At 38.9% G+C, this 25,145-nt stretch overlaps 1 protein-coding gene across 5 annotated transcripts in view; it reads right to left on the minus strand.

Moving 5' to 3' along the window:
• The window catches only part of Nol4 (nucleolar protein 4), a 334,364-nt gene that overhangs the window by 22,895 nt on the left and 286,324 nt on the right, over positions 1-25,145 (minus strand). For all 5 annotated transcript variants that reach the window (XM_029546960.1, XM_021214471.1, XM_021214469.2 and 2 more), the window contains one exon: positions 3,745-3,922. In XM_029546960.1, coding sequence (XP_029402820.1) covers positions 3,745-3,922 — 178 coding nt within the window. The remainder of the gene's footprint in view (positions 1-3,744; positions 3,923-25,145) is intronic.

Below are 25,145 nucleotides of genomic sequence, written 5' to 3' on the forward strand. Positions count from 1 at the left end.
AAAGAGAGTCAAAATACATCCTTTTTAAAAATACGTGCTTGTGTTCTAGGACATGGTATAATTTGCAGGGTTCATGTGCCTTACAATATGATTTCAGACAGTTCTGGAAACATCTTTTGTCCTCTGGTCCATAGTGTCTGGTTTTGTTTGGTTGTTTCTCTGTCAGCTTGCAGAACACTCTGGTTTCTCCAGCTAATTGTGTGACTTCTGAATGTCGTCACTTGCCTTACAAACTAAATCAGACATACCCTTAATCTAACCCTTAGTCTAACTAAATAGCCCCAAGCCAAGAATTCTCAAATTTCTCCTGCCAGTTATCTACCATTAGCTATGATGCTGGCATCTAATTCTATGCTAATTTTCTTCTATGTTCTTTTTAGCTCTCAAGATTTGTGCATATTCATATAGCTTCTTTCTCCATCACTCCAAATATGTTATGAAAGGAATAACAGATAATGAAGTATTAGATCAGAATAGTTTAGATTCATGTGACTTAAAGAGAGAGTCCCCAAACAAATGAAATTGTGTACCCAGTTAACCTAGCCATCTTTCTGTACTTAGAAAAAATGAATAAAACCAAGACAGGAGTAAAAAGAATTCTAGATTCTTGAGAATGAAAAGCTATTCTGAGTCCTTTTATTGTATGGAGTTAATATTTCCACTGACTGCCACCATTAGTGGGTGCCGAAGTCCTACTCTGGATAGATTCGCTTTCATCTAAGTGTAAAGGGGCTCTTTGCCCAGGTTACTTTTTAAGTCGTTTTATTATTGTCACACTAGGTCCAAAGCCCTAGCTCAAAGAAATTCATCTCATTTTCATAATGTTGCAAACCATAGTAGGTTAACCAGTAGGTTAATCCTACTTTGCGTTGTCAGCAGCAGTCTAAAGTCTGCAAGGCATGGAAGTTATGGTGTATTTAAGTGACCTTCGTCCTATCATACAAAAATGTAAGGATATATGAGTTAAGTAGTCTCAGATCTACATGCCACTAATTGCCTATGCCTCCGTCTTATTTTGTAGACTTCAAAAAGCAAATATGGAGGGGTGATCCACAACATGAAACTCAATGTACCACAGATGATAGAGAACAGAAATTAGGGGCTAGTCCACTCTGCTCCCAGACTTTATAAAGTCTGTCTTCATTCTGATGCATTGGTTGACATAAGTGGCTGGCAGAAGCATTTTTATTAAAAAAAAAAAAAGTCTGAGAGATGTCTGTAGGGAGAGATTGCTGATAAAGGATTCCCCAGCTCCTTTCAGCCTCTGTCATTCTATGAAAGTGGAGGCTTGGGGGAGGGGGTTCAAAGAATATCAAACTAAGTACATCTCACTATAATATTACCACATTCACCCTAAAAACTATAAACTTATACAAGTTGCATTCCTGCTAAATATACAGCCACATACTTAACATCTGTTCTAGAATTCTGACATGGCTTTTGAACATCACCAATGGCTGAGGAATGGAAAGCAAACTGTGTATGTGGTATTTGGTATGTGGTATGTGGGGTGTGTGTGTGTGTGTGTGTGTGTGTGTGTGTGTGTGTGTGTTTTCACATTCACTGTCATATATGTTTCACAGAATAAATTCAGGAGTTTTCTAAGGGTTTATGGCTACACCTGGGAGTACTAAGTAATAAACTTTGAGGATGAACAACAGATGGCATTAGAGAGGAAAAATCAGGTGAAAGAAACACAGGCAGCTTGGAGCTAAGGAAGGAGTGTAAGATGATGTTGTTTTTATCTTTGACAAGTTAAAGGAACACAAAAGAAAATTCACTGGTTGCCTGATTTGGTCTGACTTGACTCATTTTCTTTGCTTTAATTTGAGAGACAACTTTGCTTCTTCTTTTAAGAATCAGTTTAAATATAGGAAAGGATTTCCAGCTAATGTTTTATGGTAAAGATTAGCATCCAAATGTGTCTCTTTTCTTCTCAAACCAACGGCAGCTACAACATCAACACCACCACCAACATCTTTGATATCCTATCTAAGTTTGTTTCCTTTTCTGTCTTTGTATACAGTGCATTTCTCCTACCAGGATCTCTCTGTATTTTTAATAACAACTTCCAAAGTCAGACATACATCATAGTACAGGATGGATTATGAAGTCTGGGAGCACAGTGGGCAAGGCAGAGCCCATGTTCTGCTCCTCTATCATTCATGTCTTGAAACTCTTAATTAAAAATAAGAGACCTAACATTTTCTAGTTGTATGGCCCTACAAAACCATTTATATTTAGGAGCAAAGGGAAATAATTCTGATTGCATGGGAAGAGAGGCCAGCCACCTCATTTTGTTTTTGTTTCACAGGTCATTCACATACTGAAGTATTGTTCACTTCTATTTATTTTAATTTGCACCACTAACAGAATCTGAGCTACCATTTTCTCTTGCAGATATTATAGAAATAACTAATATTTGGCATAGTCAGCATTCAGAGAAGAAACATTAATAAATATAAAAGAACCATGTCTTAAATGATAAAAGAAGCAGTGTGAAGCCATCGAGAAGATATGCAAAGTAACTCTCAGCCTTGGTCAGATCTCTCTTCTTCCTCTTCTCTCTTCTCTCTTCTCTCTCTCTCTCTCTCTCTCTCTCTCTCTCTCTCTCTCTCTCTCTCTTTCTCTCTCTCTCTCTGCCATCAACACTGGTGAATGCTGAGACCTAAGACTTCAGGGATACAAAGAAAAAGGGACATTTGAGGACTCAGCCCCATATGTGACATTCCCACCAACCTGTATGGCTTAGAGAGCATTGTCCTGAAGAGATGGACAGACTGAGAATAGAAACTGGGGTTCTGTGCATGTTAACCATCACTGGACTAACTTTTCCCTATCCTACCTTCTTTTTTAAAAAAAAAATTAATTGTGTAATATAAAGCTAGGTGTATTACCTATTTAATTTTAAATGATGTATTATTGATTTACTTTTTCAGTATAAATAATTAATAATTTTCAATTTGTCACTTGTCTTTATATTTATGGGTATTTTTATCATATAAAAAGAGAGAGTACAATATTAATTTATTCATACCTGTACTTTATGTATAGTTAAGAAATATTTTTACAATAGGTATAGTAACTTGTCTGCATATATACATTTCTTAAGATATAAATGATTCTATACAAACATTTAAATATCTGATTCATTTGAGATGTTGTGACATATAAACTAGGAAATTCCTAAAACATGGGCAAATACAAGCCAGCTCTAGGCATCAATCTAATGCATCCATGGACAGAGCATTACTGATGTTAACCTTATTGGCTGTGGAGGCATGATGGCTTCTGATTTGTTTCCATTCACGTGTCTTCAGTGAAAGCAATGTACATTCCATAAAGTTCCCATTGCCTCAAATTCTCCAGCTTTCAAACCCCAGTGAACATTAAGAAACCAGAGCATGATTCTTGACAAACCATTGACAAATCACTCTTACAACACCAGGGGCAGAATGAATTACTACTTGGGGGAAAGAATTGCTCCTATTCTACCTGAAATTTCTTTCTAATACGAAACAGCAATCATTCAATTGCATCATGTTGCTGCCGCTCACAGAAGCTGTGGCAACAGAGTGAGCTATCCAGGAGGGGAGGCAAACATTGTGTTTTCAAATAGCATCATTCTAACCCCACTGTCACTGGCTCATGCTTATACCACTTTATCCTTTTTCTTCTTTCAGGTTTAGAGAATATACCAGCCCCAAGTGAACGCACAACATGCAAGCTGTGATAAAGACTCACCGCTACTAGAAGTGTCATCCAGGCTTAGCAGCCCTCCTAGCCCTCGGTAACTATGGTAACTGTAGGTTCCATTGCCATTGATGTACAATACCTCCTGGGAGCCTGGAACAGCAGAGGTTGAGTAGGTGGCCTGGGCTGCCTCCGGCTTGCACTGTTTGTCAGCAGGAGCAGCTTCATCCTGCAACAAGACAGCATCCCATCATTGTGACATCTTTGCGCTGCTTCTCTCTGTACACTCTCAATGGCAGTCACACGGTCGCTCTGGCTAAGAAACTTCCATACAGTGAACATTAAGCTCATGAGCATATTTTCTTCAGCTTTTCTAAAAGCTAATATAAATAATAATAATAATAATAATAATAATAATAATAATAATAATAATAAAGCAAGACAACAATATGGGCAGGCTGTACATTTTTTAAAATGAAAATTTCCAACTAAGTTTAAAATAATAGAGATTGCTTCAAACCACCTAAAGGATCGCTGGCAAGTGAGTGGACAGAGAAAACAAATGCATAGTGGAAACCTGTTTACCCTTGGAGCAGGACCCCTCATGGGTACTATAACACTGATGAAGCCTAAGGACACTTGGTAAGCAATACTGTGTGGTTTCATTCATAAGAGGCAACTGGGAATTGAAAGACAGAATGGTGAAGAACAATGCTCCTCCCACCTCTGTGGAGCCAGGTTGGGGCAGCAGGGTTTCATTCTGTAGACAAGTGGGGACATGGACCTAGGATCTTTGGTTAATAGTTCGTTCCTGCAAAAGTGTGACTGGGGTGGGCAGGGGGTGAGAAAAAATAAAAATAAATAAAAAAATAAAAATAGAAAACAAACAAGCAATAAACAGACTAAAAATACACAGAGAGTGATAACAGGGAGAGACAAGAAAACACCTTGACAGACTTTGAGTTTTAGTTTGCACACTCCCTGCTTCCCCCTGAGCCCTCCTTATATCTCTTCCTTTCCCCCATTTCTTCCACTTCCCCGTTCTCCCTTTATGTTTAAAACATCAGAAAATTGTACTATGAATTAACTCTATGCTAAGTTTGCTGCCAGCATTACAGGAGCCTGAAGGACCTTAACACACACCCAGGTCATTTAGGTGAGTTTACACAGTCAACATTGTCCATGAAACTACCTTTGCCCCACTGAAAAATGATGTAATGGAATTAAAAATTAAGCTTGCAATAAATGCCTTATTTTTAATAACAAAATAGATTGTATTTCTTCTTAGCTATAAGTTCATGAAGTCTAAAATATATGTGACACAGATAATTTAATTCTCCTGGCTTTTTACAATTTTTATATTTCCTCTGACTTTATCCTGCTCTTCACTCTTCCATGTTGGGGATGAACTTCTGTAAGCAAGGCAAGACCTTTACCACCAAGCCATATCCCTAGACTTCTTTCATTTTCAACAAGAAATATTTCTATAAATATATTTTTAATAAATTTTAGGAGTGAGTTATTTTTTACAACCATCACTGTTTTGCATGATGTCAAATTAGAATAAAGCAGACCACGTATCTGCCAGATTTATCCTTGGATGATACAGGAGAAACATGAAATAAGGTTTCTCTATGGCCCAGCCACATGTTGTAGTGATATTCTTATTTTTTACATGATGAAAACTTGGTATGATTTTGTGCTTGTTAGGATGATGTGCTTAGCTCAAATGGCTCAGTTATACTCTGTCATGGATGGGGACACATGATCATCTTTATTTCCAGTGAGGTTATAAAGAGAACCTGAAACTTCCCAATCTAAATGGTACCATAATACCAATGACTTACATTCAGTGTAAAATAAGAAAAAAATGGAAAAGAAAATATTGTATAACAAATTTAAATTTTGATGTAATTAAAGTATCAAAACTGATGTTTCTGAAATTTGTCTAATGCAAACGAGCTGATCTAACTCAGTGTACAACTAGAATGTTGGGTTGTAAATTCAAAGCTTGCCATTTGAATCACAGAACCCCTGGGAGGGCATATTGCCTTTTACAACATTTTCCTGGGAGAAGTTGCCCATGGAGTCAAGCGAAGACCAAGATTGAATTAGGGTTTGCTGCTGCTGCTGCCGCTGCCGCCACCAGCTCAACTCTCCTGACTCTCCAGTTGGCTGTACTAGTTTACTAATTTTATTGTATTGCCAACGAAAAGGCACCCAAAGAAGAAGGGTTTCAGACTCTATAGAAAAGAATATGGGGTCATGAGACCCACTGGTAACTGAAACTTTTAAATATATTACTATTTGCTTTAACAAAAATGTTATTTTTTGTTTTGTACTTAAGATGAATTTTCGTATTACCATAATAAGTGAGCTTAAATAATCTGGAACATTGAAGATGGTTATTTCTGGAAATCTGTTGCCCTTTGGTATGTAGGAAATAACGAGCAAGCTCGTCTCAGGTAATCAGGCTAATCAGTCAGGGCTATTGTGAGGAAGAGTTGTTAATAAATCAATGTTAGTCGAATGCAGTTCCCATGGGAGCATACTGGATTTGATGGTGAAGATGGAAAGAAGTGAGAGCCGGGGTATCTCAGACGTGACTCATCAGTTTCTCCACTCGAACAGTCTCCTGTGTAAGTGTGCCAACATGTTTGTGTGGGCATAGGTTCTATTTATGTACCATCTAGATGATTTAAAAAATATATGCCTTAAAATCCGAAATTGAGTGCTAACATTTTTATTTTGTGAAGGGGAGCTTAATCATTTTAGATTTAGGATTTTTAAAAATTCCCTTCAGATACTGGACATTTAACCAATATTCTATGTAAGTATTAAAAAAAAAAAAGTACCAAATACTGTAAAGTCAGATCCACTCTGGTCTCAGGCAATTCAGATTACACATACTCAACCTGTTTATATTAATTCCTCCATATTAACATAGGTATGGCACAAATCCCCTTAGTGTGAGCTGACTACAGCCCACCGAATGGTGAATAGATGGATCTGTGATGTCCACATGCTGAGAGAGTTGGTGGTTGAATTCTCACAAAAGCCAACGAATCAGAAATCTGGTTCCGTTGGTGAGGTTACTGGGAACAGGCGGAAGCTTTAGGCGTGCCTAACTCGTGGCAGGTCCTACAGTCTCACTGGGGACAGGTCTCTCTCAAGACTGTGGGTACCCCCTTGCTACTCTACTTCATGGTTCAGGATGTACATGAGCTTGCTCTGCCCTGTTCTCTCAGCTCTTGCAATCCAACGAATCTGGTCATAAACACAAAGCAACGTAAGTACTTGTTTTCATGCTGACATCTTTACCCAAAGAGTGAGGTAAATAGACTTATAATTACCTCTGGGGTTTCATTGTAGTGACACAGCTAGTGATACACTCAGATTAATTTTTCAAGCATACACCCTTTTTCCTATAAAAGTATTTTTTTTAAACTAGTCTCTACGGAATCTGTATGGTTTTTAGGGAAAACATCTAAGAATCGCCCTGAGGTATGGTACACTGGCACATGTCCCATTCTTTCTCTGTAGCCAGATTAATAGCTCTGCTTTATTTCACACTGAACTCACCAATTGACTACACCCAAAGTGTTCATGGAAATGACTTAGCTATAAAGATACTCTTTCTATAAAGACAAATGTCTTGAACTCTCAAAAGACAAGACGTCAGAATATTCTCTTTTCTTGGGGTACTTGTGAAGGGCTAGTTTCAATTCTACTATTCAAACAGGGTAAATAATCTAAGTTTCTCGTTTTAGTAAGGTGGCACTCTTCTGAAGTACTCATGTCCTGTTTGAAAGTGAAAGGAGGATGCTCTCACAGAAGAACACCTTGTTATGCAAAAGAGGAAACATTATTACCAAAGTGTTTTTTATGTATTTTTTGCATGGTAGAATTAATTTGGATTATTAAGTGTGCTATTTTAAAATTTGACTTTCTTTATTAACTGCTGTTCCAAACTGCTGTAGCTGCACTGGGGAGGAAGATAATTAATTCCATTAATAATCAAAGCCAACTTTGTAGGGGTTATTTGTATTCAAACAAAGATTTGCATTATTAATGTTTTGGCAGTCCACTATACATAGAGAAATAAAACACACAAGTCTGCCAATAAAATATGTTCTGCAGTGTCTTTTGGACAAAAGTTTAATGAGCGTTAATTCATGTTTTTTTTCTTGGATGATAATCATTTTCAAAGAGAGATGATTTTAATGACAGTAAGAGGTACATATGCCCTGAAGTCACATTTTTACCTTTGTCATCAACTTCCAGTAATTAATATTTTAGTAATGAGTGCTCAACATTTTCATAACTAACAGTTCACCCCCAGAGTACCTATGAAGGTTGTTTTTGAAAAGGAGCCATTTTAATATGCTACAAAGCTTCATATCTACACAAATATATTTAATTAACAAGAAAAATAACTGACCCTCTTTTTATTTGAACTATTTCAAAATTTATAATGCATTAAAATAAGGATCAACAATTGAATGACTACAAGAAATGGACTAGACAATTCACACACACATCATATATCATACAGCCCCCCACACACAATTTCTTTGATACAAATATTCAAGAAATTAAAGAAGTATTTTTGTTTGCATTTATAACTAGACTCAAGCCTATCCTTTTGTATCTTCCTCCCTACCTTCAAGATGTATGCACATTTGCATTTCATGTGTAAAATGGGCTTATATGAAGATGGGAAATTGCTTTTACATGGAAGGCAAGTCTGGGGTGAGTTACAAGAGGGGACTTTACTTTTGTGTTTCATCCCCCAGAAACTGAAGTCTGAAGTTGTAGTTGTTGTCCGGTTCCCTGATGGACCACACAGATAGAATCCTAAGGCCCTCAGGCACATAAGGAAATTTTCACTCAAAACCATTCACAGACAAATTATCTAACTGAAAGTTAATTTATTCCCCTGAAGGGACAAAACAATATTTTGTTGTTGTTGTTGTTGTTTAATATAAATGACCTTGAAAAGGTAACACTAGGTTGACATCTTCTCTCAAGAGGAATTTTGTTCTTAGATTTCATGGCATCTGCATTTATTGAACATTCTTTATTTTCATGACTATGTTGATTATAAAAATGAGCAGAAAATACCAGTTAAATTGTCAGCAGTGCTCAGACCCTGTCTGTGTTTGCATGCCACTGTTATCTTTACAGTACCAAGAAGTTTGCAAAACACACCTCCTAGAACATGGATTCTCATTCTCAGAAAAGCATGGGGTATGTAAAGAGCAGGCATTATCAATTTACCTTTTCAAGCGGTAGAACCTTGAACAGAGCCACAAATGATCTTTCTGCTACAGAACAGTAAACCTGCAGACACAGTGCAGGTTTCAATTTGCCCCAATTTTCTGTATGCTGATTGAAGATATCTACTGTCCTTACATGTTCTCTGTAGTTTATATGATAGAACATTTTTATTTAAGATACATATTTTAAATCCCCTCCTTGCTTTATGAGTGCAAATGGGGTTAGTGAGTGCAATGTAGTCCATGTACCAGCTGCTGAAAACATCTCTACCTTCTAAAAGCTTCTCTGCCCCATTTGAGAGCATTCTAGAAATAAGCAGCATGCTAAGAGTTTCCGAGAACATTGAGGGAGGGTCAGAGAGAACCAGACCTCCATTGAAAATGCTCTTCAACCAACAAGAAAACATCTGCCCTGTAAGTGCCTAACCATATTTGGGGGTAATGGGAGCAGACATTTGATGACATCAACTCAGTCATCAAATGACCTTATGACCTTGCACCCTGGCTCATGTATTCCAATGCTCAGATTTCCAACATGCACTCAGCCGGGTCCCATATTACATTCTCAACTTGAGAGCTAAAAATGGTTAAGATGTCAGCAGTACAAAAATTCTCCCCAAGACATAGACAGACACTACTAAAAGCCACATATTGATTGATTCCAGGTCATTCAATGATAAGCTTCAAATATATTTATTTCTGATTTCAAAAAACAAACTCTTAGGAGAATAGCTACTGCCAGAGAGTCACCAAACCCTTTGAGGTTTGTTTGTTTGTCTGACAACTTCTTTGTAGAGGTGTGTAAACACACCAACGTACATGATTTCATGTGCAATAAAGTCTGTCCCATAACTGGGAACTAACAAAGCTTCGGTGATAGAATGGAGGTAGCAATGCAGTCACAAATGAGGGCTGAGAAGGGAAGGAACAGGAAGCTGTCAATCAGGGGTCTAAGAATGCAAGTAGGAGGAGTCAATTTTGAGATACATCTTATGGCATGGTGATGAGAGTCAATGTATTTTCTACTTCCAAGTAATTAAATTCCAATTACCTTGTCATAATAAATGATAGGGAAGTGAGGCTCTGGCTATACTCAATAGCAAGGCTGAATCATGTTTTACTGTGCAGGTATATAAACCAACAATTGTATTCTCTGAATGTATATACTTAATATTTCCCAAATAAAATAACAATGATGGTTCCTTGATGATAGCCATTCTGACTGGGTTGGGATGGAATATTAAAGAATTTTTAATTTCCATTTCCCTAATGCCCAAGTATGCTGAACATACTTAAAGCTGTTTATCAGGTATAGTATTCCTCTTTTTGCAAACTGTTTTAGTTGGTTGGCCAATTTGTCGAATGGTAATTTTGTATTTTAGTTGTTTTTTTTTTTTTTCAGTTCTTTACATATACTAGATATTAACCCTCATGAACATGGAAAAAGTTGTACTGGAGAGAGAATAGTACAGCTGGGAAGGGGCCAAGAAAATGAGGAGAGGCAGGAGGAAGTAGATCCAAATTAAGCTTGCACAAAAATACCATATGGAATCTTGTTACTTTGTATGCTTATTAAAATTATATAGTGTCTAACATGTAGATCACGTAGTTAAGAATTCATTCTGCTTCTTAGGTAAGTGATATACCCATAGAAAATACACAAAGATGTAAGAATAAAAATTGCAAAATAATAGCATTTTTATATGACCCAGCACAGGGGAATGCCAGGGCCAAGAAGTGGGAGTGGGTGGGTAGGGGAGCAGAGGCTGGGGGAGGGTATAGGGAACTTTCGGGATAGCATTTGAAATGTAAATAAAGAAAATATCTAATAAAATTTTTTTTAAAAAATAAAAATAAAAAAATCGTGTTTGTGGTGCCAGGACCCAAAAGACCACCAGGGAGCTGTTGCCCATGTAATCACATTAGGGTCTCTTTATTACAAACTTGAGTTTGGGCTTAGTGCTGACCCACAGGATGGTTTGGTGAAGCAGTCCTGAAATCTCATCGGGATAAGGTTTTACAGATAATGGCAAGCAAGGGAGAGGGTGAGGAGTGGGTGTGTAGACTGCCAAGCATCTAACTAAATGTCTACTATAAGCCAACAGGTGGGTGCTCTGAAGCAAGACTATACAATCATAGATGGTCTGAAAGTAGATCTGAAACAATCAGACTAATCTTTGATTAACTGTTGCTAGGAAGTAACTAGAGAATAAAACTGGCCAAGGACAAGTCATGGGGTCCTTCCTGGTACTTGGGTGCAGCTTGGGTTTAGCTGTGGGCCAAGTTTTCAGGCCTTTTTTTTTTTTTTTCCTTTTAAGATGGAGGCCAGTTCCAAGATGGAATAGGTTTGGCCTCTCATCTGTATATGTGTGTGTGCATGTGAAGCAAATGTTTAAAATTCATTGACCTCAAAAATACAAAATAAATACATTAGCACCAAATTATAGTAGATACCTGACAGTCGAAAGAAAGAAGCATGGTGGGTAGTCACCAATAAGTAGAAATCCCCTTCTTCAAGCACATGAAACTTGTTATCAGCTTTCAATTTAAATGTGCCAATTTGCTCTTTAGTGATTGATCAAAAGTGCCTGTGCTTAAATGAATATTCCATAGGATAGCACTCCTTATTTTGGCAAAAGACTTTAAAGGCAATTCCTTTGAGCTTCCAAAATAATATTGCAAGTCACTTAGCCAGTAGTTTTGAGCAGAATTTCTCATCACAGAAAATCTTTCTGTAATACCGGATACTTTTAACATTAATCTTCAGTATAGTTTGGGAATAAGAGGAGATTTCTCCTAATAACACAGTCTGTCTTCCTTCTTCTTTATTGAACGGTCCATTATGAAATCTTCAAGTTATCTATGAAGACATCATTTTATCTGAAGTTTGACTTTATTCATTGAAAACAAATTTTGGGGCCAGTGAGATGGCTCAGGACAGTAAAGGTATCTCTCAGATATGAATGATTTATCCTAGTAGTTGCGTAGTGTGATGCTGGGAATTCTTACTACTGACAAGAAAATTAAACTCATTCAGGGAACAGAAATTTTAAAAAATAAAAACCCCAGAGATGGTAGAAAAATGTTCATTTTTCTTATGTTTTGTTTTCTCCCGAAAAGGTGAGAAATCCCAACTAATGATGTTATTTGAGCACTGGTGCTGTAAAGCAATCATTGATAGTTTCAAAATTAGAGACAGGTGTGCCAGCATGGTTGAGTAAGCAGAATGAAAACAATCCCCTCGCAATGTTGATCTACATAATTGATTCACAGCTACCTTTGATGAACACTCTGTTCAATCATACAGTAAACATACTTCCATGGGGACTGTGCATTTTGAAAGAGCTATGGAACTGAGATCTTAATTTCTACACATTTGGGAAAAAAAGAGCTTATAGATTATTATAATTTAAACGGGGTGTAAAAACCACCCATCCATTTTTTGGTACTTGAAGTATATTAATTATGAAGCAGTCAAACTAAGGTAATTAGAAAGCCATCAATATGGCAGAGCCTGGATCACTGAGGGATAATGATTTTTATAGTAATGTGGAATTAAAATTTAAAAGGATCGTGGCATGAGAAGCTGCTTACAAAATGATCTAAAAATAACTGATCTGGTGATGGATTTAATACACACCCTTGAAGCCTGAGTTTGTTTGGTGGGTTCTCAGATCAGTCCCCTTTGGTGTGTTCCTATATTAACAGTATTGTTTCCTTTGCCCACTTCCTGGTTACATGATGCATCTGACTTAGGACACTGGGTATGACTGTAGAACATCATTGGTTTTAATATTATAATTAGAAGACAAACGTTATTAGCATCATAATGCTTCATCTTTATGTTGCACAGTTAATAGTTTTATCCTATTTGCAACAAATCCAAGTCAGAAAGCTAGTAGTTTGGGGGAATTCATTGCTATAATTCTATATACATATATATGAAACCAATACATGTTTATAAACTACTTGAATTTGGTAAGCTGTAGTTCTTGCTCCCTTAAGATTTAGGATCATTTCACTGTATGAAACCCGGCATAGTAAGCAACTTTTTCCCTTCCCCCCTTGGTTCTCTAGAAGTTTCCACTCTATGTCATTCCCTTGCAATGCTGCATCTGTGCTTTAACTAGCATCTACTGATTTATAGCAAGCTTCTCTACATCCAAATCCATGACGGAGACCTTTGCTCAGGCCCACATTTTGAGCTGCCTGCATGACATAGCCACCCATGACCCCATGATTATCTGCCAGGCATTATGTCTGAGGTTACATGCGTCTTTTCACTCTCTCAAGTCCCCAGACATAATTTGTTCAGCCTCTGAACTCTTTTACTTGATCAATGGCACCATTATCTCTATACAGTATTCTGTTCTACAGAGCCATGTCCTATCCCTACCCTCATAAGACCTGATTATGGGGGAAGAAATGAAATACGTAAGGTACATATTTTTTTTCAGACAGTGATAACCTCTAATAATAAAATAAAATTGGATCAAGTGACAAAGCAATTGGAAATGAGGGTTCAAGAGAGAGTTTATTTCTAAGATCTGTGAGTCAAAAAAGTAAAAAAAAAAAAAATGGAATTCAAAGCCATAAAGGAAGTCCATCGGCACTAGTGTGTGTACTTTCACGGGTATGTCTTCAACATGCATACATGTGTGTCTTCCTGTGCCCAGGCTGTATAGAAATATATTCTACCATTCATATGCAAAGACCTCTGAATGTATTTTCTATGTTCATTAGGTCCATACAAGGATAGAATTTAGATTTAAATTTCCTTGCAACAAAATTTTCTGATGCAATTATTTTTGCCTTGCTCTGAATTATTTTGTCCCATCCAGATAAACTCCCTGACTTTGTCTTCAGGCAGATAATCACTATGAACCTGATCAGGTTCACACACACTGTACTTTGATATCTTTAAGATGAAGTTTAAGGTTTCATCCAGTCGGTCATTTTTTATAATCTTGCAATTGAACTTATTTTGTGCATACTAGGCGATCAGTCTAGAACAGAGCCACACATTCAACCTTCTTTTTTTGTAATTCCTTTTTAATTTGTAGAAAGGGTCTAAGTAAGTTTCCCAGTCTGGCCTTCCAACTAACTGTGCAGCCCAAGCAGGTCTTGAATTTGTTATCCTCCTGACTCAATTTTCTGAGTAGCTGTATTCCAGTCCACTGCCACACCATGCAGCTGCATAGGATAAATTTACCAGGACTCAAGCTATAGATTTACACTAAGTCAAAGGTGTTCCCTGCTGCACACTGCACAAAATAAAGAACTGACTTCATCACTGAACAATACACCTATAATTAAATGAAATCCTTACTTGGTATACGTTGAACCCACACAAAATGCAAGGCATTGTGGCTGCAGATGCAGAGACTAACACAGATGGGATATTTACTTCTAGTCAGCTTGCACATCAGCAGGGGATACAGGTTAGCCATACACAAATAGTTAAGGATTGGTAATCGAGAAGTAACAAAGCAGCCAAAGTTATGAATGTATAGAGAATACCTAGAGATAGATGAAAATATACAACCCAGCATGTCGCATTCACAAAACTGTAGTGCCAAGGGGAGCAGTGATTCTCAGTCTGTGGACTGAAACTCCTTTGAATGTCTCATATCAGATAGCCTGCACATCAAACATGTACATGATGGTTCATGACTAGCAAAATTACAGTCGCAATAAAATAATTTTGTGGTTGGGGTCACCACAACATAAGAAACTGTGTTAACAGGTCACAGCACCAGGACAGTTGAGAACTGCTGGTATAGAAGAAGAGAACTGCTTTGACCTGCTCTGTAGCTTAAAATGTACAACATCCCTGAGTTACCCAAAACTAAGCTATGACTTTAAAAAAAAGATTAAAAAGATGAAAAAAGCTCAAGTGCCTTCTCATTCTGTGTGTTCAGGATCTAAGATCCAGACGAGGAACCCTTGTCCCAGAGAGAGAAACTTAAACACAATGTCTTCTTATCCCCATACTACACGAGAAATCGGAGCCAGCCTTTCCTTCTGAGAAACACCAAGTTCATGAGATTTCCAAACCTTATAATGGAGTCAAAGGGATAGGAACTATTTGACTGAAAAGAGAAAGTGAACAGTGGTATTCTTTCATCCACTCTGCATTTATTCAGCTTAGTAAAGTTCCAGAGTCATGGCTAAATACCATGGAAAGCTCCCTGCTCTCTGAGGTGTGGCTTAATGAGGAATACAGATGGTCACTGCAGAGTAAATAATTAAAGGTGCATAGGGAATGGCAACAGTATAAATGACAAACAGCACTAACTTTAAGGTGCAGAGGGTTGGAGAGAGGGTTGTGGAATTTAAAATGTGGTCGGAAGCATTCACTGAGGATAACTGTAGGGAGGGAGCAATCACACAGGCCTATTTTCTTCAGTGAAATGAATGATGCCGGTTCATCTGGGAAGCTGGGGTGATGTAATCCATCAACCTCGTGGTCCTCTGCTATTCTATTAGGAGCCACCCTCAATGTGAATCTCTAATATTCCGCGCATTGTTTAGGTACTAATCCTGAGCTTTGTCTCAGGGAATCAAACATACATCCCTGTGAAAAAGGCCCATGTACATCATTTCCTCCACCAGTTTTTCCTTGTGCTATCACAGATCCTTCCTCTAGGCCCTAAGACCTGAGTTCTGTTTATCAGCCAATCGAATTCATTCCTATTGTAAAGATCAAACATGCTTTTCTACTTCGCAAGGAAGTTTCGATGCAGCCAACCCTGAAGCTGTGTTATGAGAATTGTTACATGGACACATTCCTCCGAAAGTTCCACTATGTTTAAATGTGTAAGAAAAGTAAGCCAGGAGGTCAGTCCCTGGAGGGTAGGACCCAGCGACTGCAAAGGTGGTACTATCTCAAGTTTCACTCTTTGCCTGTCCTGGATCATTTCCCTGCTGCATGTGAGGCTTGCTGGGGCTCTTGCCAGATGGTAGGATGTGTAGGGTGGGAGTTGTGCTTGAGAAGGAACAAGAACTGCAGAGATTCCCAAGCCGGAACCATATTGCTCCTGTATCAGGAAGCAGTGTGGAAAGAAAGGACCATCACACACTGCACTGGGTTGATATCTGCTCTGAATACACTAGATGCAGTACACTCAATATTGACCCAGAATGGAGTATAGCCAACAGTTGGGCACACAGATTGGAAGTTCACAGAGAAGCCTTGCTGGGAATGAGTGTGGGCCCACACTCTGCATAAAATTTGAAGTCATGAGACTAGAGAAGAAACAAAAATTCTACGAACAAGGCCAGATTTTGGAAACCTCCAGGTTGCAAAGAGGATGTGCTACGTGCAGAAGGAGTTGTCTGAGCTTGGGAGGACATAAACACTCTGTTCTACAAATCAAAGGCAGTCGAGAGTATTAGATAACCAAAAATGACAGACCTCGCCAAACATCCCTGCAAACGCAGGACAGATGATCGCTCAGACCATCCACTTTAGAAAGGAAAATTCATTTGTGACCTTGAAGATAAAGTAGTTGGTGACCGGTAGAGTGGCCACAGAACCCTGATTGGTTCGAAGGCAGAATCTGAGGACTGGAGTGGGCAACAGTCATTGAAGATAATGTGTTTAAAGTTATCTGCTATGATAGGAAGGGCACAAATGTAAACTGTGGGGATTGGAGTCTGGTTTAAGCTATCATGGGTGGGAGTGTCTTTACTTCACTTTCTTCTGATAGGGATAGAAAGGCGACAGCCTTTATATATATTGGAAGGAAGACTCTAACATAAGGACCCTTTTTCTTTTTTATAGAGGCCTACTCCGGTAAGTCAAAGAAGCTTTGAAGTTTTTCTGTGACATCTGTTACCGGTGGGCTCTGGATCTGTGGAATATAAGGAGATGCAGGAGTCTAATAAGGCCCTGAATTCCTCCATCAAGGGCAAAGGAAGAGGCCCCATGGACCACTGATCATTTCTGATTCATTAGGAGTTTGGACTGAGCCACCAGTTCTTTTGCTGACCTGCCTTTGGGATCCTGGAGATGTCTTGGTGATACTGGGGGCTGAGAAAAATAAGAGAGGCAAGAGAGGCCCCAGCACTTCAATGCCTAGGCTGCACCACAGAGCTCAGGAAACATAAGCACATCCCATGACACAGTGGGCAAGGATGAGGGTCTTGGGAGTACCAGCAGGGTATAGCAGGCATACCCAGAGTTGAGATGGGACGCAGAAAGGATTGGCCTAACGCAACTGGTGGGGACACCCCAACGGGAAGACTCTGGTGGGACCTCAGTGTGTCTGGGTTGTACTCAGAGACAACGAAAAAAGCTTTCTAATAGTTAAGAAAATTTCTTTGATCAAGCTGCTGAACCTCTGAATGACCTCAATTGTTCATGTTTTGGTTGTTATTTTGCTCTGTCTTGTATTGTTCTCCTTGTCTGCAGCAAGTTCTATGTATTAGTTTTATTTTTACCTTCTCCATCTCCTGTGTGTGTTTCTGTGACAGTTACAGGTGGACTTGGATGACAGACCAAGCTCTAGCTGCTACCACTCCCATTGTGCCAGGTTGGGGCAATGCCCATAACCCACAACACCAGTATGCCACCGGTGTGCACCCTTGGTACTTCCTGTCCACCCAAGCCCAAATTCAAGGCTGCAGCTTGCCATGGTTGCTTTGATAGCCAAAACTAAGAACTCCTCATCTCTGATCTTTCTGGTCACTGGATTCAGTTTAGTAGGAACTCCAATGTCTTTTAGATATGGGTAATGTTGAAATGGTATTTTATGCTACTCTATTGCATTGAAAAGTTGGGAAGTTTATTGGTTTCATTTAATTGTCTAAAACTTTTACTATGATATACCTCAGGATTTATAAATTTAGTGGACATAGTTAAAAATTTGTAACAAAAGTTGACTTAAAACTTTTAACACAAGGTCAATTAAAAGGCTACATAGGTAATCTTAAAACAAAGACCCAATCCATCAATGTATAAAGTACTGAGCAAATATTCAAATTGCTAACCTTGATTTTTAACCCCAGAAGTTCTCACTGTTTTGTTAACTGAAGTATGTCAACCCAAAACATGGATTTTTATGCTTAAAGTGTCACCCTGAGAAAGACTCAAGGCTACACTGGAATACTAAGCCCCCAGAGTAGTGGCGGGCCTACTAAACTTGGGGCCACAATTATTAAAGTGGGGTTTTCCTGCTTTATGATACAGAAAGATAATAACCTAAGATGTTTGTCAAAGAGCCTGTGGAATGGCTTACCTAGAGCCTGTGCAGGCTAACGGAGGCTGACTTGAGAATGGGTGCCCACTTCCCGCCTTGGATAGCTTCGTTAAGCTTTAGCTATTTTTATAAACTGGGTCATACAGTGATATTTTGCAATGCTGCACTATGAAAGGACCAGGAAACCAAAGTTGCCAGTCTCCCTGTAGACTATAATTATGATTTCAAGTTTTATTTTCATACTAAAAGAATTGCAGTCCAAAAAAAATTAAAAAAAAAATTGTTGTTATAAAGCTAAACCTAACAAGGATAAAAATGCAAATCCTAATCTTATAAAAGCTACCAACCTGTAAACTGTTAGATGGTTAAGACATGCAAGTTAATAGTCAGTCACCTTGTAAATGACCAGATTCTTTACAAATGTAATTCAATTACAGGGTCAAGTTTTATTTAGCTTCGGGTACATGTTTTCAAGGTTAATCCTAGAACAAGTAATTAAAACTAGTAAAATTTACTGAAAATCAAATATACTTAATAGCCCTCAATCCTTTTCAGAGATCTTCTGAATGTGGAAAATTATCAATTTCAATTTTAAATTTTATCTATTTAATGAAAAAGGCCTTACTGCGACAGAGATCCCAGCTCCTGGAGCAACCATAAGGTCTCCAAAGAAGACAGATGGGGCAAAAAGACTCCAACTGGATTGTGGTAAATCTAACCACTGTCCCATGCTTCACCTGCCACCAGGGCCCTGCATCAACTGTGCAAAGTGTTGAGTTGACTGCTAGGCACTGCCTGATCAAAGTACGGAAACTCCCCTCCCCCCATGGCAGGGTTCTTTCTCTATAGGAAAATCTCTCAGAACTGGGTCTGGTAGCCAAAGGCTGATGTTGTCCTGTGTGGTAGCTGAAGACTTATTAACACTGTCCTGTATAGCAGCTTAAGACCAACAACCACTGTCCCCAGTGAAGCCATCGAGACCACAGGAGCCTAAGGCAACCAACTAGATCATAGGCAAGTCTCTGTTACTTTCAGTGATACACAGGCCACTTGGATTATACTTCTTGCTATAATTTATCCTTCTCAGATCTCTGACAATGTTGACAGCCAACTGCAGCGACGTCAGCTCAGCAGCAACTGTCTGGTGGATGCATTTCCCATGTAAAAATCAGGCCTTTTCTAGTGCTATTAGGTTAGCCGATTTTCTTTAAAAAAAAAAAAAAAAAATCAAATTTACAGGCGGGTTTGCATTACTAACAGACTTCTTGTAAAAGGATAAACGGGTTTAGGATGTAACCTTAATCCACCTCTCAGAGGTCAGATGAACTCCAATCAACAGCCAAAGCTTTCCTGCCTGTCGCCTCTTTCCAAGAAGAAAGCTACAAATATAAAAGTATTCTTTAAATTCTTTAACAACTTCTGTCCATAGGCTGTATTTGTCTTGGCAGGGTTCCACTCATCTGGTAGACACCATCCAGAAATTAGCTTCAGACTACAAACTGCTCCAAAGTTGATCTACACCATGCCAGCTCCAGGGCATCCTACAAAACTGGAAGCCCTGGACTTGCTAAACACTAATGCAAATCAGTCCAGTCAATGTGACTGCTCTCTGTCTCTTCAGCTGTGTCAACAAGCCAGGTGCTTCTGATGAACACTTCCTTACCCTAATCCCCTTGTGGCACTTGGCTAATGTCGCATCTTTCTTGAGGCCTGACAATGGCATCCTAATTTCAGCAAGAAGCAGTTACAGATGAGAATACATATGAGGGCTGGAATATTAGATCCAAAGAAACTTCCTGTCAAAAGGGACAAAATAGCCACCTACAGCACCTATTGGCATAGCAAGATTATATGGCCTTAAATTTTTTGATCTATCTAGGGTAACCAAACATGTATAATTTATGAATGAGTAACGCATCTTTTGATACATTATGAATTTTGTTTCCATCAGATAAAGAGTGCTAAGACCCTATCAAGGATTTGACAGGAATACATAGATACTAATGGTGGTGCATGGCCTGGGGGACGAAGAGCCAGTCTCCCTCCATCTTGTGTGTAAAAGCCAGCTTATAGTAAAGACAAACTAGGTTCATTCCTGCTTATGATTGAACCTCTTGTTTCTCAAGGATTAGGCAATGCCTCGCCTCTAACTTTCACTACAAATGGTTCTGTACTGCCTGTTCCAGAAATGGCAGTCAGATCTTTATTCCAAAAAGTTAAAGTTATTTGACCACCTATGAGGCTACCTTGTTACGTCCACCTTGCAAATGTGTCTTTATTTCAAGAGGCCATTAGGATTAACTTGTTTGTCTTGCTCATATAACCCAACCTACTTTACCTGCCAAATCCACCATTTGGCAAGCCACTACCCCTAAACTATAAAAGACTTGTCTTCCTCCCATCCAATGATGATCTTTCAAACCCTGTCTTAGAGGGAGACAGCTGGTGCACATGAATTTTACAAAGCTTGCCTTAATTGCCTTCTTTATTTGACCATGATGATTTGGGTTAGTGGTCTTTCTCAACCCATCTTTAAGATTAAGACTCGTAGCTTACATGAATGTGTGTTGGGGAGAAGAGAGACTGGTTTGTGCCTTGAACAGAGACAGGATATGATGAAATAATGAACTACAAGGAACTGAATGAGAGAGCCAGGTTTAATGCAAGGCATCTACACAAAAGATTTTGGGAACTGGTAGTTTCTAATTCTAAGGAAGTAAGCTCTCCCTGGTGAAGAAACCATCTCTACCAGGTATGTGCCCTGAAGTAGGTGCTGGGGTTACATTCTCTGCTTAGTCCACATGAGTTAAGTGATATGGAAAAGGAAAATGAAACAGAACAAAAAAATCTTTCTCAAGATGTAGAGGAAGAAACAGACTTTCATAAATTGAGTGACTTCCCAATATTGTGTAACATAGAGTTGTCCTGGATGGCATAGCAGGGATAACTGATCACAAAGCTACACTCTTGTTGTAGACTAGAGCCTGAGAACACAAGCAGCAATATTGAGCTGTAAGGACACAGTGGGCTGACTTTAGCCATCCTCAGATGCAGAGGAAAAACTTCCCAAACACTCTGATCTCTACACTCCTTTTCTAATTAATGAAAGATAATTTGGATCTTCCCTCACATTCTAGGCTCTAGAACAATCCTTCACAGAAGAGACTTATACAAGGCCACCTGCTTCTCTCCTCCTCCTCGTCTCCTCCCATTCACACTCTTCCTCCCAACAGGTGATGAAGCATTCAGTGAATGAAGGATTAAGGAAGCCCAAATATCATACAGATTTTCAGGACAGATGTATTTTAAGTCTAAAAATGGCATTTACAAGAAAATTAAATAAAGTGAGAAATAAAGAAACATCGTTGTCGCCTGGGAACTCGCCTCTGATAGGATTTGGTGCTACCCAGGGACAATACAGGAGGCAGATTTGCTGAGAGAAGCAGTTTCGTCTTTCTTTTTATCTTAATGTTGGCTCCCATTATTAAGGTGATTAATATTTTTAATTCCTATGTGTCTAAATTACGCAAATAAGCTGCTGCAACTACCTTCTTTCCCTGCTTGTTCTTTGTGAATCATTTGCAGAAGGAAACTGCAATAGAGTGATGAGTATGGACCAATGAGCTAAATGTAAGGACACTCCAGTGATACTCAGGTACCTGGACTGGGACTGGGCTGTTCCCACAACATTCTCTTTGTCTCGGGTGTTTAAGTTGTTAAAAGGCACTATGGTGTCTCTTCTTTCAAGATGCTATTAAATAGGGCTTTATTGGTCTTGGCAAGTCTGGTAGTAATGCTGTCTAAGTTGCTGTAGTCAGTGCAGTGTATAACAACAAGAAAATCAATCTAAGGATCTTGTAGTCTAGAAACAGAGTAGGTACCACACCCACTCCACTGGGTTTTCATTGGGTTCTTGTTATCCCAGCCTTGGGCTTGATACTTGTCCAGTCAGCATTTTACCAACTAAGCATCTCCCTGCCACCTAATTTCCTAAGATTTAAGAAATTGACATTGAAAATTTCATACAGGATATATGTATTTTGTGTTTTGATCAAAACCCTATCCTCCAACGTTCCCAAACATCCACCCACCAATTTTACCTCCCAATTTCATGTATTGTTTTGAGAATGCTCCAAGTCTTCATAGTGCTGCCAGTATGCCCACAGACGTAAAACCGTCCATTGAGGATAGGGAGCCTATCGGGGGCCACATATAAAGTAAGCTCTTCTAGAAATTCAGCCATCAATTAGAAGCCCAGCCATGTAACTGATCACTGAAGTCTCACAGACTCCTGTCCTACAACAATATGAGCTATTGCTGTTGCTCGTGGCAGAACTTGGAGATAAGATCCTATCACTAAAAACATCATATACATGGGTCAAAAGACTCAGAGAAATCAACCAGGTATCGTTCCTGCCAGCTGTGTTTGAAAAACAGATTGAGTGTGTGCCCAGGAGAAGAGCTTTCTACCCCAATCAACAGTGGCAGCATAATGGGCCACATGCATATTTGTTGTATTCAAGAAAGAATAAGTCCACCACCCAGTGTGGCATTAAGGCACATAAATTAGTTACCATACACAATGTTCCTATTCTATTTATATTTTTCAATTTTTACTTTGAATGTGTATTCGAAGCAAAAAGATGGCTGCCATGAGGCTTCATCTCCATTCTTGTATATTGATGTTCTAATGTGCTGCTTTGGGTGAAGTATATTCTCCACAGCCTGCAGTAGCACTTATATCAAACTACTCTATTGAGTCTGCTGCTATGACAACGATCCAGGGGCAAATGTCAGGTCAGCTCCCTGCATCTGTGCCTCCTATAATTGCTTTATCAGAAAACTAATAGCTGCCTTCTTTTGCTTGCAGAGCACTGAAAAGCAACAGAGGCCAAGACCTAAATGTTGAGGCATTCTTTGTTTGCTCTGTGTGGTATACCCTTGGTTCATATCATACTGTGTCTGTGATTTTTCCCTATTTGGTGCTAAAGTGATGTTTATTAGGTTGCCACCTGGCATTTTAAACTGTAGTATCTGTATGGGCGACTGACTGTCCACATGTTATTATTCTTAGGCTCAGGCACTCTGGCTGTTGGTAGGCATTTTGTGGGGAGACTCTTTTCCTTCCTAAGATTGGCTATTTGTCATGCTGTATCAAACCGACATATAGTTATTATTATTAAATGCCTATCTTTGTTCCAATATGAAACTGAGTTTCTTTGAGTTTCAGAGTGGAAAAAGCAAAGCTGATTTAAGCCTACAGAATGATACAAAATTATAAATTCAGACATTGTTCAAGGAGACACCTGGAAGCTATTACAGTGTTAGCTGGACCCAAATCAAGTACTAAAATGTCATGTGCTCAGAGTCATTCCTATATAGTGAGGTAGAAAGGGACTTCATTATGTGTGCCAATACCTTATATGGAGAAGGTACATTTTTCAGCAGATATACCATAAAGTGACTATATAATAAAAGCCAGGTTGGGGAGGGTAGGGGTTGAGAACAGCTGAAAAGAAAGTGAATCAGTCAACGGAATAGTTAGTTATGCCCACGTGTGAACACCTTCATACTAGGAAATGTCACTCAGAAAGACAGAAATTAGGAACAGCCAGGAGGAAGTGCTGTTCTCTCTCTGGAACTTTGCATTGTGAGTAGCAATAGCAATAGCGCACATGCTACACTGTGTCTGAGAGATAAATAGAAAAATATATGTGCACAGAAATGTAAACGCGTAAATGACCTCCACATGGGAGCATGGTGCTGTGTGATGCTTGACCTCTCCATTTCTGGTTTATTTCCTGCTCACGGAAAATGATACTGGAAAATGAAGATGTTAGAATTTAAATGTGGATCTGGGTATAGGAAATCATTTTGACAGATTAGTTACTGGATTATGAATAATCCTCAAGTGCTAATTCAATGTGAATATGTACAGAAAGGGTCTTATTGTTTAAAATTTGACTCAATGTGGAAGTTAAGAAAATTCACAGATAGCTGGGCATTCTCAAGGATAACTTGAGAAGCCCATCCGACTTCTCAAACTGGCTTCATAGGCAGTAACTAATGATATAAAGATGCAATTGAATTAAACTAATGTGGCCTTCAGGGTTCTGCACTCATAGTAATATTCAAATTCCTGCACGCTGAGAGCTGGAATTCATGGAGCATTCTCATCGCCATTATTCAGAACATTACCCCCAAGTCAAAAGGGAGATGGATCTTCTGCACTGGATTTGTCTTGTGTTCTCCTTTTAAAGGGAAATTATGTTTCTTGTAACATAAGCAATGAATCTCTTAAAAGGGGAAGAAAATGGAAAGAAAGGAGGAAGGGAGTAAGGAAGAGAGAGGGAGAGGAGAGGGAAATCTAAGTGGCAAGCTAACGTTTTTTAGAAAAATTATTTTATGAAAAGTAAGTTGGTTTCTATTTACATGTGTATAGATTTATTTAATTCTAAGGTTCTTGTTATTATACATTCTTAATAACTGAAAGCCAGACCTCTAGTATGCTAGATATACAGTAAAGTTTTTAGGTGTAATGTCTTTCTTTTATTATTATGTATCTGTGTGCCCGTGGTATGTGTCATGCATATGTGTGTGTGACTAAGCATAAACATGCATGTGCCCGGCTGCCTAAGTGGAAGTCAGAGGACTATTTCTGGAACTGATGCTGTCCTTCCACTGTGCTGAGGCAGGTGGCCGGCTGTTGTGCTTCAAGCCAGCTGTCCCACTAGCTACAGCTAGAGTCTCCCATCTCTACCATGCATTTCTCCTTAGGTGTTGTGGGATGACAGACGTATGCCATCGTATCTGTCATTTTGACATGAGAATCCAACTCAGATTATCAAGATTTGTATTGCCCAATGCAGGTACTAGAGAAAGTACCCAAGTACCTGAAGGGGGCTGCAACCCTGTAGGTGGAACAACAACAGGAACTAACTAGTACCCCCTGGGTTTGTGTTTCTAGCTG

The sequence above is a fragment of the Mus pahari genome, chromosome 15 (genome assembly GCF_900095145.1).
Source record: "Mus pahari chromosome 15, PAHARI_EIJ_v1.1, whole genome shotgun sequence".
In the NCBI taxonomy this organism is placed as follows: Eukaryota; Metazoa; Chordata; class Mammalia; order Rodentia; family Muridae; genus Mus; species Mus pahari.